Here is a 15,840-nt window from a genome sequence, read left to right as displayed (position 1 = left end):
TTTCGCATAATTCGCTTAGCTCAAATGGAGGACGGAAACGTGACCTCAGGCCTTTTCCCTTTAGACATGTGAACCCTCGTGTCAGGGACAGGGGGTTCCTCCGTGATATGCAAAACCTCCTTTATAGCAATAATCATGTACCTAATACCTTTTGCTACCTTTGGCTGTAATTTTGCATCCTCATAGTCGACACTAGAGTCAGTATCTGTGTCGGTATCTGTGTCAGCGACCTGGGATATGGGGCGCTTTTGAGACCCTAAAGGTCCTGGCTCCCCAGGGACAGGCACGGGCTGGCTACCTGACTGATCCCTAGCTTCAGCCTTGTCTAATCTTTTATGCAGCAGATTTACATTTGCATTCAAGACCTTTAGCATATCCACCCAGTCCGGTGTCGGCGTTGCCGACGGCGACCTGACATTCAAGCACTCCCCCTCCACATTTAGCGAGCCTTCCTCATCAAACATGTCGACACATCCGTACCGACACACTGCACACACCCAGGGAAACTTTTTCTGAAGACAGTATCCCCTGAAAGGCCCTTTGGAGAGACAGAGAGAGAGAGTATGCCAGCACACACCCCAGCGCAACAACCTGGAGACCAACACAGAATGTTTTTCCCCAGTAGCGCGGTATTATATTGTATCCGCCAATTATGTGCCCCCCCCTCTCTTTTTAAACCCCCTTCACAGTGTGTAAGCGGGGGAGAGTGCGGGGAGCTTCCTCTCAGCGTTCTGTGGAGAGAGAAATGGCGCTGGTGAGTGCTGAGGGAGAAGCCCCGCCCCCTCGGCGGCGGGCTTCTATCCCGCTCAAAATCGTGAAAAAATAGCGGGGGCTCAATTATATACATGTACAGTGCCCAGTTGTACATGTATATACCTATTTGCCATCCAAGAGGTGTAACTATTGCTGCCCAGGGCGCGCCCCCCCCCCCCCTGCACCCATACAGTGACCGGAGTGTGTGAGGTGATGTGGAGCAATGACGCACAACTGCAGTGCTGTGCGTTACCTCTGTGAAGCTGAAGGCTTCTGTCGCCTGAGACGTCTTCTTGCTTCTGCTCTTCTGGCTCTGTGAGGACAACGGCGGCGTGGCTCCGGGGGTGGATGCCCAGGACGAACCTGTGTTCACCCCATCTGAAGCTAATGGTGTTCAGTAGCCGAGGAAGCAGATCCTATCAGTTAAGTAGGTCTGCCCCTCTCTCCTCAGTCCCTCGATGCAGGGAGCCTGTTGCCAGCAGTGCTCCCTGTAAAAAAGTGAAAATCCAAAACAAAAATGCTTTCTATATCAAAAAACTCGAGAGCTCCTTGCAGTGCGCCCTTCATCCTCTGGGCACAGGATCTAACTGGGGTCTGGGGGAGGGACATAGAGGGAGGAGCCAGTGCACACCCAGAATCCATAGCTTTCTTAAAGTGCCCTATCTCCTGCGGAGCCTGTCTATTCCCCATGGTCCTTACGGAGTCCCCAGCATCCACTAGGACGTTAGAGAAAAATAATTATACTTGTTGGCACAAGAAATGTAAAAATGTCTAGATAATGATTTTAGTAATATGGATATAATAAGAATTTACTTACCGATAATTCTATTTCTCATAGTCCGTAGTGGATGCTGGGAACTCCGTAAGGACCATGGGGAATAGCGGCTCCGCAGGAGACTGGGCACAAAAAGTAAAAGCTTTAGACTAGCTGGTGTGCACTGGCTCCTCCCCCTATGACCCTCCTCCAAGCCTCAGTTAAGATACTGTGCCCGGACGAGCGTACATAATAAGGAAGGATCTTGAATCCCGGGTAAGACTCATACCAGCCACACCAATCACACCGTATAACTTGTGATCTAAACCCAGTTAACAGTATGATAAAACGTAGGAGCCACCATTTTTCCCAGGACTCTCGTGCACTGATGCACTGACACTTGTCCTGGTTTTAGGAGGTTCCTGACTAGCTCGGATAACTCCCTGGCCTTCTCCTCCGGGAGAAACACCTTTTTCTGGACTGTGTCCAGAATCATCCCTAGGAACAGTAGACGTGTTGTTGGAATCAGCTGTGATTTTGGGATATTTAGAATCCACCCGTGCTGACGTAGCACTACCTGAGATAGTGCTACTCCGACCTCTAACTGTTCCCTGGACCTTGCCCTTATCAGGAGATCGTCCAAGTAAGGGATAATTAATACGCCTTTTCTTCGAAGAAGAATCATCATTTCGGCCATTACCTTGGTAAAGACCCGTGGTGCCGTGGACAATCCAAACGGCAGCGTCTGAAACTGATAATGACAGTTTTGTATTACAAACCTGAGGTACCCTTGGTGAGAAGGGTAGATTGGGACATGGAGATAAGCATCCTTGATGTCTAGAGATACCATATAGTCCCCCTCTTCCAGGTTCGCTATCACTGCTCTGAGTGACTCCATCTTGAATTTGAACCTTTTTATGTAAGTGTTCAAAGATTTTAGATTTAAAATTGGTCTCACCGAGCCGTCCGGCTTCGGTACCACAAACAGCGTGGAATAATACCCCTTTCCCTGTTGTAGGAGGGGTACCTTGATTATCACCTGCTGGGAATACAGCTTGTGAATAGCTTCCAATACTGCCTCCCTGTCGGAGGGAGACGTTGGCAGAGCAGACTTCAGGAACCGGCGAGGGGGAGACGTCTCGAATTCCAATTTGTACCCCTGTGATACTACCTGCAGGATCTAGGGGTCCACTTGCGAGTGAGCCCACTGCGCGCTGAAATTCTTGAGACGGCCCCCCACCGTGCCCGAGTCTGATTGCAGAGCCCCAGCGTCATGCTGAGGACTTGGCAGAAGCGGGGGAGGGCTTCTGCTCTTGGGAAGAGGCTGCATGGTGCAGTCTTTTTCCCCTTCCTCTGCCCCGGGGCAGGAACGAGCGGCCTTTTTCCCTCTTGCCCTTATAGGGACGAAAGGACTGGGTTTGAAAAGACGGTGTCTTTTTCTGCTGAGAGGTGACCTGGGGTAAAAAGGTGGATTTTCCAGCCGTTGCCGTGGCCACCAGGTCCGATAGACCGACCCCAAATAACTCCTCCCCTTTATACGGCAATACTTCCATATGTCGTTTGGAATCCGCATCACCTGACCACTGTCGCGTCCATAACGTTCTTCTGGCAGAAATGGACATCGCACTTACTCTAGATGCCAGGGTGCAAATATCCCTCTGTGCATCTCGCATATATAGTAATGCATCCTTTAAATGCTCTATAGTTAATAATATACTGTCCCTATCCAGGGTATCAATATTTTCAGTCAGGGAATCCGACCAAGCCACTCCAGCGCTGCACATCCAGGCTGAGGCGATCGCTGGTCGCAGTATAACACCCGTATGTGTGTATATACCTTTTAAGATATTTTCCAGCCTTCTATCAGCTGGTTCCTTGAGGGTGGCCGTATCAGGAGACGGTAACGCCACTTGTTTTGATAAGCGTGTGAGCGCCTTATCTACCCTAGGGGGTGTTTCCCAACGTGCCCTAACCTCTGGCGGGAAAGGGTATAGTGCCAATAATTTATTAGAAATCAGCAGTTTATCGGGGGAAACTCAGGAAAAACCACTGGTAGTATTTTCACACCCCACATAATACCCTTTTTTGTGGTACTTGTAGTGTCAGAAATGTTCAATGCCTCCTTCATTGCCGTGATCATGTAACGTGTGGCCCTACTGGACATTACGTTTGTCTCGTCACCGTCGACACTGGATTCAGTATCCGTGTCAGGGTCTGTGTCGACCATCTGAGGTAACGGGCGTTTTAGCGCCCCTGACGGTGTCTGAGACGCCTGAACAGGCACTAATTGATTTGTCAGCTGTCTCATGTCGTCAACAGTTTTTTGCAAAGTGCTGACATTGTCACGTAATTCTTTAATTACTACCATCCAGTCAGGTGTCGACTCCCTAGGGGGTGACATCACTAACACAGGCAATTGCTCTGCTTCCACATCATTTTCCTCCTCATACATGTCGACACAATCGTACCGACACCCAGCACACACACAGGGAATGCTCTGATAGAGGACAGGACCCAACTAGCCCTTTGGGGAGACAGAGGGAGAGTTTGCCAGCACACACCAGAGCGCTATATATATATATACAGGGATAACCTTATATAAGTGTTACTCCCTGTTATAGCTGCTGTATTTATATATTAGCTGCCAATAGTGCCCCCCTCTCTGTTTTACCCTGTTTCTGTAGTGCAGGACTGCAGGGGAGAGTCAGGGAGCCGTCCTTCCAGCGGAGCTGTGAAAGAAAATGGCGCTTGTGTGCTGAGGAGAAAGGCTCCGCCCCCTTCACGGCGGCCTTTTCTCCCGCTTTTTTCAGGAAACTGGCAGGGGATAAATGCATCCATATAGCCCAGGAGCTATATGTGATGCATTTTTTTTTAGCCATATAAGGTTTTTATATCGTTTTTATTGCGTCTCAGGGCGCTCCCCCCCAGCGCCCTGCACCCTCAGTGACCGGAGTGTGAAGTGTGCTGAGAGCAATGGCGCACAGCTGCAGTGCTGTGCGCTACCTTATTTGAAGACAGGAACGTCTTCTGCCGCCGCTTTCTCCAGACCTCTTTGCTCTTCTGGCTCTGTAAGGGGGCCGGCGGCGCGGCTCCGGGACCCATCCAGGCTGAACCTGTGATCGTCCCTCTGGAGCTAATGTCCAGTAGCCAAGAAGCCCAATCCACTCTGCAGTCAGGTGAGTTCGCTTCTTCTCCCCTTAGTCCCACGATGCAGTGAGCCTGTTGCCAGCAGGACTCACTGAAAATAAAAAACCTATTTAAACTTTTACTTCTAAGCAGCTCAGGAGAGCCACCTAGCTTGCACCCTTCTCGTTCGGGCACAAAAATCTAACTGAGGCTTGGAGGAGGGTCATAGGGGGAGGAGCCAGTGCACACCAGCTAGTCTAAAGCTTTTACTTTTTGTGCCCAGTCTCCTGCGGAGCCGCTATTCCCCATGGTCCTTACGGAGTTCCCAGCATCCACTAGGACGTCAGAGAAATATATATATATATATATATATATATATATATATATATATATATATATATATATACACATATTAGAAAAAAAGTGGGCAAGAGCAGGTCATACATCTCTCAATAAACATTTCTTCTGTCATTACCCTACTTCTAGTGCCATTGCCTCTACCACTCACATAGAGGGCAGCGAAGTGTGCGTCAGGAGGGACTGTTCAGTCCTTTATTGCAGCAGCTGATCACTGCACTCTCAGAAATCAGCCTAATCACACTAAACTATGTGTGTACATGGCTGACAACACGACCGATATAACGGCCATGCCATACACAATGAATGATATATCGCACAATATACCATTCACGGCTGAATTCCCTGCATCTGTTCTTTGCCAGGAACGTCCTGTTAGGTGTGCTGCATGCCTGATGGGACGACCTGTGGGAGCATGCAATCATAGGTACACACTAGATAATGTGCCAGATACATCGGACCAATCCTCCGGATCATGTGACATATCGCCTAGTGTGTACCCAGCTTTACAGTGCTCAGATAAGAACTGAATTTGAACTTCTTTTAACGGCACGTGTCCCAGAGCATCATTAACACAGTATTCTGGGCCACAAACTCCAGTCACATCATGCTACATAACTGTGATAAACTTCCTCTTTAAAAGCAGTGTCACATGGGATACAATAGTGTCAGAAGAAGGCCAGCTGGCTGCAACTGTGTCAGTTACGTGTTATTTAGTTCTACAGCCACTGCAGAAAACACTGCGCTAATGGTGCCCACACATTTGTGCGATGCCCCACGACATTGCAGAGCATCGCACCTGAACTGCCAAAGTGATTACCATGCAATAGATCGCATGGTAATCACAGGATGGGCACGTCACTGCTGTGCGGGAGCAGCCTCCGTCCGCTCCCAGCGGGTGCCCATCGCAGTGCAATATATCGCATGTGTTTTTAACACATATGCGATCGCACTGCGATTCGATAAATATTAAGTGCAGCACATATTATCTTGAGACGCGAGATTCAACCGGCATGCCCGCGCATCGCGTCGCAAGGTACCTGAAATGTGCATAAAATCCTTTGATTTCTCTCACAGATCCGGTCGAAATAGGTTAGCACCGATTATCTCACAAGTGTATGGGCTACATAAGCATGATTTGGTTGGGTTTGGGGAGCTCCTTCATATTACAACAGGAAGGGGAAATGGAAGGGTAGGGGCGAAATTCAATACAGCACTACGTGATGCTGGGCATCTTTGCAATGCCAGGCTTCATATGTATTGCCCAATTAAGGTAGACCTGATATTGCACACTCACCTGTGCACCTCTATGGGGGGGTGAGGTGAAATCTGAGGTACAAATGGATGGAAAAATTCAATAATTAATGATTCTTCACCTTCTATAGGGGATTGATTCAAATGCCAGCTCTATGCTTGCAATCTAGTGAGCACATATGTATTTTTGTATGCACCTTTGCGAGGTAGCACATAAAAATGTGATTATAAAGCAACCCGGAATAATGGTGTTCCACCGGCACATCACCCGCAATTGAATCAACCCTTACTGTATATGCGCTATGAGTAATACAAATGATACAAAGTGTAGAGAGAACATACCCTCCAACATGACCCGCCCCACTAGGTACAAAATGCTCTGTTCCTGGACTTCCCTTTTAATTTATGATTGCCATCACCTGTGAAGAAACAGCTTTCTTATCATTTAACTAGTTCAACACAGGTGATGGCAATCGTAAATTAAGAGGGAAGTCCAGGAACAGAGCATTTTGTACCTAGTGGGGCGGGTCATGTTGGCGGGTCTGGAGAGAACAATGAAGAGAACTGAGGCATCAGCTCATTTACAGAGCAATTATTTATCTTCCCAATCAGTATTACATAGTGTCCATCCAGAGAGACATATATTACACAGGTACCTACACCCCTCTAACAGGCCATGTAACACTCCCACAGCTTAATATCATACCTCTCAGCAAGACCCCTTGCAGGAGGGACAACTTGCTCTGCTCCTGAGATTCTTTTAACGTATGACTGCCATCACATTTATTGAATTAGTTAATGGATAAGACAGGCGATCCACCACAGGTGATGGCAATCATATATAAGAGGGAAGTCCGGGAGCAGAGCCTGTTATCCCTCCTGGCATGGGTTATGTTGGGAGGTATGTGTTATGAAACCCAAATATTTTGCCCCACTGTTCCCCAGAGGACTCCAGCAGCCCTCCCCCATCACACAGGATGGCACCCCCTCCCCGGTACCTGAGGCGGTGTACCAGCTCCCGGCGTGGCTCGCCTCTCTGCACAGCGCTCGGTTGGACATCTTGGTACCGGAGCCGCCTATGATGTGTGCCCGGGGGTGCGCTGGGAGAGTGGCTGTACACACCCTGTGCCGGGCTATGGATCCCTGTGCCTGGCTGGGAGCAGGGCTGGATAAATGGTGCAACCGCTTGGGGGGAAGAGGAGGAGGCAGGGAAGGCGGCCGGAGCGCACAGCGAGTGACAGCTACACACCGAGTACTAGGAGTCACAGCTGCCGCCGACCGGCCTCGCCTCATACAGGGCAGCAGCTCCGTGTAACCGTAACGAGGGGAGACCGCTCCAGTGCGCGATAGTGTCACTGTGGCCGCTCCTTACATGGAGGACGCAGAGCAACAGGCGCACTGGAGAGCCGGGGCTGACAACACAAAGGGCACTGCTGATTTAAGGCCTGAAAAAGCTTGACATAGGGGTGGGCTGGTGGGAGAGGTAGTGCAAACGCGCTGGTTGTTTGTCCCCTCTGGGCGGCGGTAGAGGTTACGTGGGCGGGGAGCTCTGCTATTGGTTCCTCTGCTGATGCTCGTGGCTGGATGAGTGGGCGGGGCGTCATGGCAGCGCCGATGGTGACGTCAGAAGCCGGTTGGCGCTGCTGCTAGACTTGAGAGTGACACTACAGTGGTCATGGTGTCATGGTCATCAGTGGGGCATACTTGCCTACCTGACCCCCTCCATGAGGGAGAAAATGCTCTGTTCCTGGACTTTCCTGGTAATGTATGATCACCATCACCTGTGGTGAAACACCTTTCTTATCAATTAACTAGCTCACCACAGGTGATGGCAATCATACATTACCAGGAAAGTCCAGGAACAGAGCATTTCCTCCCTCATGGAGAGGGTCAGGTAGGCAAGTATGCAGTGGGGGCTGGGTAAAGCTTACAGTATAATGGGCTCAGGGAGAATAATTGGTGAGGGTGGAGCACCAGGGTGCACACAGATTGGATACTCTGTCTCTGGGGGAAAGAAGCAGATTTTAGGTCATACTTGCCTACCTGACCCTCTCCATGAGGGAGAAAATGCTCTGTTCCTGGACTTTCCTGGTAATGTATGATTGCCATCACCTGTGGTGAGCTAGTTAATTGATAAGAAAGGTGTTTAACCACAGGTGATGGCAATCACACATTACCAGGAAAGTCCAGGAACAGAGCATTTTCTCCCTCATGGAGAGGGTCAGGTAGGCAAGTATGTTTTAGGTCCATCTGCCTGGTGTTTAACTACAGCCCTCAGTGTGCCCTGCTGGGATTTGTAGTTCCACAACAGTAAGCGAACCAACACTCAAGTTGTCCGTGACGGGTGTAGTATGGTATGCCGGCGGCTGGGATCCCTGAGACCAGCATATCAGCGCTGGGATCCCGACCGCCGGCATAACGACAGCTGGGTGAGCGCAAATGAGTCCCTTGTGGGCTCGCTGCACTCGCAATGCTGTGGGCATGCGCACCATGCTGTTTATTCCATACCTCCCAACTTTGTCCTGGCTTGAAGAGGGACACACGCGCTCCCGAAAAGGGGGCATGGCCTATGAAAAGGGGGGGGGTGGCTTTGTGGGAGGATCCATGATTGTGAGCCACGCCCCTGTTTTTGTCACTGAGGGGGCATGCCCAGCGCTCTGTGAGCCGCTGGCATGCCCCCTCTCCCTCTGACTCCAGTATGCGCACAGCGTCTGTTCACCGATGCTTTGCTAAGCAGGGCAGCGAGAGACAGAGCCTTCCAACTGCCCCCCCCCCCCCCCCCCCGCGTGACACTGCGGCCCGCGGGTGGGACAGGACAGTCCCCCAAAAACGGGACTGTCCCGCGAAAATCGGGACAGTTTGGAGGTATGTTATTCTCCCTCCAGGGGGGTCGTGGACCCCCAAGAGGGAAAATAGTTGTTGGTATGCCGGGTGTCGGGATTCTGGTGACCTATACTGAGTGCCGGGATCCCAACAGCCGGCATACTAAATACCACCCGTCAGGGACAGTTGTGAGGTACAGTCTGTGTCTGCGTGGGACTTCAAGCTCTTGCTGGATAAATATGGTTGCAAACAGAAACAGAAAAACATTTTTAATTTACTGTAAAGTGTAAGCAGAGGGCATGAGGCTATATAGTGATCCAGAAATATGTTTTTGGCAGCACATGAGTACATTACACAGCACATTACATGGGCATCAAAGCATTGTAGTCATTTCACATGGTTGGAGAGAGATACAGGGGTGTACAAGACAAAATTAACAGAGTTGGCAGAATAAAATGAAGAGTGTGATTTTAACCAAATCGTATAGCAGATAGAGCAGAGATTCTCAACCTTATTTGGCAAGTTAGCAACTGTGGGAATAGGTAAGTATCACATTGTACCAGGTGTGTATTTATAAACTCTCACTGCCCCCTTTACCAAGCTCTCTCAGCCCCCTCACCCACACACACTTTCCACCCTCAACACCCTACTACTAGAAACACCACCCCCATCCAACACTGGGCACACGTACCACCCTACTGGCTGTGCCAAAACTATGGGATTTATCACCCGTGGCAAGGCAGTAATTTGGCATTCCCCACCCAATTCAAATTACACCACACAGTAGCACACCTTATATATGTTATGCCACACAGTAGTGTTTTGTTCATATGTTTGTAAATCCAGTCATATGGCTACAGAGACATGTGAGTTCACTGCTGTGCTTTTTATTCCATCACCAACTCCAGACACACTGCACACTGGACCACCCACTTCCCAGCATCCCCCTGGTCCCAGGGACCATCACTGAAGATTCAGGCTCACACAGATTAGTAAAGGAGTGTCTACAAATATTAAGCATTCTAATACACTAACATCACATCCTCTTTTCTTTAAAGATAAGCCCTGTACGCTTCAATGCAACAATTAGCAACATCATATTAAGAACATCATCTAACACGTTTCAATAAGTCTCTCAGGTCTGCGTATTTCCCTTTTGGGTCTTTCATACACAGTCTGTGTTTCATGCAGAATTCTTGGCGCAACATTTAAAGACAAAGACTGATGTCAGACTGAAAATAACATTTAATATCAAGTTAAAAAATAGTTTAATAAGCATAAAATTAAATTAAAAAATGATAAGTTCATTCAATGGATATAGTCCACTCTGTAATGAACCAATTCAAAATTAAAAGTCAATGCCTCAACGGCAAAAATTGTCCTGAGACCTGGTATCCTTAGCCAAATAGGCTTTATGATGTATTTTATTAAACCAGTCTATAGCAGTATTCCAACGGTACAGCCTCTTGTCTTTCTACACTTTGCTCTGTAAATAGCTTAATCCACATTGGGAACTTTTCCGCAGCATACAGTCATATAGATAACTTTATGGGGGTAAATCCACTATTTTTCTGGTGACACTTTAGCCGATTACAGCGCTCATGTACCTGTTACTGGTAGTATGGTGGATCCCCCGTCTCTGCCGTCCTCGTTCCCCTCTGATAATGTCAGCCGCCTCCCAGAGCCGCGGTGATCCGTCGTTCTACACAGCTGGCAGTCTGTGGAACGCACCGCTCTGGCTTCCGGTTTCGCGGTTTCCGGCTTCCGGTGACGTTAGCCGGCGTGTGTGTGTGGTCCGTAGAAGATTCGGGCTCGTACTTGCTGTAGAACAGTGGTGCAGCTTCCAACGCGTTTCCCCCCTTAGGGGCTTCGTCAGGGATAGCTGCTTCCAAAATGTAGTCCTCTTTTAAAGGTTACATTAATTGATCCTAATTGCATAATTGCTTTTTTAACTCTTGTATGGCATAAAAAAATTTTCTCATGTGTGAAAAAATCCATTCAGTCTGACATGAAAAATAGAAGAAGAGGAAAGAGAGAAGGAAAGTTAAAAAAGGGGGGGGGGGTGGACAAAAGTGCACATGTGCATATATACGTCTGTACTCAGGAAAAATAGGGGTGCAATATTGTAACTGTTTTTATACTTTTTTTTTTTTTTTTTTTTTATTATTATAAAAAGGCAGCCAAGTCAAAATCTATATTAAGACCCTTGGGGATGATAGAATCAACTTGATAAATCCACTTTGCTTCCTCCTTAGATATTTCTGTTATTTTGTCGCCACCTCTCCAGTTGTTTTTAATCTTTTTTATCCCCATAAAATTCAATCCTTCAGGGTTGCTATTGTGATAGTTCTTGAAATGTACTGGGACGCTGTGTGTTTCTACATTATTTTTTATATTGCGTATATGTTCTGCAATTCGGCTTTTTAGGGGTCTGATGGTCCTGCCTACATATTGTTGCCCACAAGGGCATTCTAGTAGGTAAATAACCCCCTTTGTATCGCACGTAATTTCATCTTCTATTTTGAATTCCCTTCCATTGGTGTTCGAGGAGAAGGTTTGGATCCCTTTAGTGCTTGTCTTTTTTGAATTTTTACAATTCTGGCATCTCAAACAATGGTGAAATCCCTTTTTTCTTCTTCCCTCGCTCATCCAAGTTTGTGCTTTCTCTGTTATTGCATCAGGTGGTAAAGTGCTTTTTACTAATGAGGATCTAATGTTCTTAGCTCTACGGTATATCATTCGTGGTTTCTTAGGGAGCTAAAAAGCCGAATTGCAGAACATATACGCAATATAAAAAATAATGTAGAAACACACAGCGTCCCAGTACATTTCAAGAACTATCACAATAGCAACCCTGAAGGATTGAATTTTATGGGGATAAAAAAGATTAAAAACAACTGGAGAGGTGGCGACAAAATAACAGAAATATCTAAGGAGGAAGCAAAGTGGATTTATCAAGTTGATTCTATCATCCCCAAGGGTCTTAATATAGATTTTGACTTGGCTGCCTTTTTATAATAATAAAAAAAAAAAAAAAAAAAAAGTATAAAAACAGTTACAATATTGCACCCCTATTTTTCCTGAGTACAGACGTATATATGCACATGTGCACTTTTGTCCACCCCCCCCCCTTTTTTAACTTTCCTTCTCTCTTTCCTCTTCTTCTATTTTTCATGTCAGACTGAATGGATTTTTTCACACATGTGAAAAAATTTTTATGCCATACAAGAGTTAAAAAAGCAATTATGCAATTAGGATCAATTAATGTAACCTTTAAAAGAGGACTACATTTTGGAAGCAGCTATCCCTGACGAAGCCCCTAAGGGGGGAAACGCGTTGGAAGCTGCACCACTGTTCTACAGCAAGTACGAGCCCGAATCTTCTACGGACCACACACACACGCCGGCTAACGTCACCGGAAGCCGGAAACCGCAAGCCAGAGCGGTGCGTTCCACAGACTGCCAGCTGTGTAGAACGACGGATCACCGCGGCTCTGGGAGGCGGCTGACATTATCAGAGGGGAACGAGGACGGCAGAGACGGGGGATCCACCATACTACCAGTAACAGGTACATGAGCGCTGTAATCGGCTAAAGTGTCACCAGAAAAATAGTGGATTTACCCCCATAAAGTTATCTATATGACTGTATGCTGCGGAAAAGTTCCCAATGTGGATTAAGCTATTTACAGAGCAAAGTGTAGAAAGACAAGAGGCTGTACCGTTGGAATACTGCTATAGACTGGTTTAATAAAATACATCATAAAGCCTATTTGGCTAAGGATACCAGGTCTCAGGACAATTTTTGCCGTTGAGGCATTGACTTTTAATTTTGAATTGGTTCATTACAGAGTGGACTATATCCATTGAATGAACTTATCATTTTTTAATTTAATTTTATGCTTATTAAACTATTTTTTAACTTGATATTAAATGTTATTTTCAGTCTGACATCAGTCTTTGTCTTTAAATGTTGCGCCAAGAATTCTGCATGTAATTAATTCCAACCAGTGAGGGTACTGGTTTAATCTACGGCTGCATCATTTTGTTTGTCACTCTTGTCATACTTTCTTCCTCCTTTTTTCTTTTTCTATTCTATCTGTCTTTCTGTAGAGGAGTTAGCGCAGACAATACCATACTCACAGTCTGTGTTTCATCTACCATGTTGGACCTTTCTAGAATCGTGGTTTGTTCACCATTATGAGGATCATCATACATGTCAGATGAACGGTATTCTTCAGTCATGTTGTCTTCATTATGGTTAGGTTGAGATCTTAAATCCACCCGATTTTTCCTTACTTCCGTTCCATGCTCTGTACGTATAGTATAAGATCTTGGTGCTACTTGTGCTTGCACAATACCTTTCTGCACCCAAATACCTTTCTCGTGATCTCTGAGACGGACTTGGTCACCCGATTTTAGATCAGATAAGCTTTTTGCTCGCCTGTCATGGAACAGTTTCTGTTTCGCCTGTTGACGTTCCTTACTCAGTCTGACCAACGCTGAGTTATGTGTATTAAGCAGTTCATCATGTATCGGAGATTTGCTCTAATCCTCCTTCCCATCAGCATTTGTGCAGGAGAAAGGCCATTCTGTAAAGGTGTACTGCTGTAGATTATAAGACTTTTGTAGAAATCTTCTTTACCTTCTTGAGCTTTTTTCATGAGACTCTTTACAGTTTTTACTGAACTTTCTACCAACCCATTTGAGCGTGGATAGTGGGGACTTGACGTGGTATGGACAAATTCCCACTCATCAGCAAATTGTCTAAATTCAGCACTGGAAAACTGAGGACCATTGTCAGTGAACACTTCCATAGGAACACCATGCCTTGCAAAGATTGACTTCATGCAATTGATTACGGCTTTACTAGTAGTTGTATGTAGTGTCTTCACCTCAGGGTAGTTAGAGTAATAATCAGTCACGACAATGTACGTTTTCCCATTACAATCAAACAAATCTGTGCCAACTTTCTGGTACGGTCTCTCTGGCACTGCGTGAGGACTCAGTGGCTCGACTTGTTGTTTCGTTCTATCCGTAAGACATAATTCACATGTAGCTGTAGTCTGTGCTATGTCTTGGTTCATTCTTGGCCAAAACATAACTTTACGCCCTCTCCACTTACATTTTTCTTCTAAGTGGCCTTCATGTATCTTGCAAAGCATAGTTTTTCTTAGTCGTGCAGGTATGACAAACCTATTGCCTTTGTAAATAATACCATTGACAACTGTAAGGTCAAAGAAACATAGAAACATAGAATTTGACGGCAGATAAGAACCACTTGGCCCATCTAGTCTGCCTAAAGGATAAAATAAAAAAGGGGCAATCTCAACCCTTTTTTAACCTTAATTCTTTGTAAGGATATTCATATGCCTGTCCCAAGCATGTTTAAATTGCCATACAGTCTTAGCCTCTACCACCTCTGATGGGAGGCTATTCCACTTATCCACTACCCTTTCTGTGAAGTAATTTTTCCTTAAATTTCCCCTGAACCTCCCCCCCCTCCAGTCTCAATGTATGCCCTCGAGTTCTAATACTTCTTTTCCTTTGAAGAATGTTTCCCTCCTGAACTTTGTTAAGACCCTTGATATACAATACACTTTGGTATAACAATAGCGCTGATAACAATGATCACAGACAGAGTCAGCTTACATCAACAATGATATTCCATTTGTTCGGTCACGAAATATGCTATGCGTAGCAATCCACTGGTGGATGTATTCACCTCTTATAGAGGAAAGGATTCACCTTTAAATAATCCAAAAACAAATGGACATGGTGCAAGTACAGCCAGGTAATTTGGATAAAAGGTGATTTTAATACAAAAAAAACTCACAAACAGAGCAAAGAAATAGGCATATAACCACTTTTGTGGGTTAGGGACATACGACCAGGCATCAACAATGTTACCCTCCCAGTTCGTTAGCAAGGAAGCAGATCGGAGTTCCGGAATCTCGAATCCACTGGTAACAGGAAACTGTAATGGTCCAGCAGTAGTCCCCCAAAAAACGTCAGTCACCACGCCTGAAGCTTTTCGGACCTTAGTCCTTCATCAGAGGCATGGTGGCTGACTGAATGGATTCTTCCTAAATACCCTATCTAATCAGGTAGGATTGGCTACACATGTAACTCCCAATCAAATTTCATCCATTATCGCTGATCCTCTTCCGGAAATGACGATCGCGGTGATTTACCGGAACCGGAAGTGCGTCATTTTCGTTCCACGATGCGTTCCAGCTCCGGAAAAACCGGAAGTTAGACCTTTTTGTCCCAGAATGCGTTCCAGATGTCCATTTTGTAGTATTCCTACGGGCTTATTGTTCATAAGGTCCTTATAGTGTCCATAATGGAAGTAAAATCCGCAGTAGTATATACCCAAAAGATAAACAAAACATATCAGTGTATTAAAACAATGAAGGTTAAAACAATATTCATAAAAACCATTTGAGTTCAAACTCAGAGTTCAAGCCATTAGGGATTAATGAGTTAAGTTTAAAAATCCATTTCATCTCCGCCTTGGCTAAATTAATCTCTGAATTCCGATGCCTCCAATTTGGAGTAATTGCTTGGATCCCCATAAAAAAATTTAAATATTTCGGATTACATTGATGTACCTTTTTAAAATGCATAGACACTGAATGTGTTTCTAACCCCTTTTTTATATTGTATGTATGTTCGGCTAGGCGTGTTTTTAAATTCCTACTTGTCTTGCCGATATAAAACAGGTTACAGGTACAAGATAAAACATATACAACATTCTTTGTGTTGCAAGTAAT

At 46.0% G+C, this 15,840-nt stretch overlaps 1 protein-coding gene across 1 annotated transcript in view; it reads right to left on the bottom strand.

Moving 5' to 3' along the window:
* Positions 1 to 7,828, bottom strand: part of MEMO1 (mediator of cell motility 1) — a 245,741-nt gene extending 237,913 nt beyond the window's left edge. The window contains exon 1 of the mRNA XM_063917781.1: positions 7,243 to 7,828. Within this exon, the coding sequence (XP_063773851.1) occupies positions 7,243 to 7,537 (295 nt within the window). The 5' untranslated portion in view covers positions 7,538 to 7,828. The remainder of the gene's footprint in view (positions 1 to 7,242) is intronic.
* Positions 7,829 to 15,840: the final 8,012 nt, after the last annotated feature.

Source organism: Pseudophryne corroboree, chromosome 4 (assembly GCF_028390025.1).
Source record: "Pseudophryne corroboree isolate aPseCor3 chromosome 4, aPseCor3.hap2, whole genome shotgun sequence".
NCBI lineage: Eukaryota > Metazoa > Chordata > Amphibia > Anura > Myobatrachidae > Pseudophryne > Pseudophryne corroboree.
Note: the sequence above shows the minus strand (reverse complement) of the source record. Positions and strands in the feature narration are given on the sequence as shown.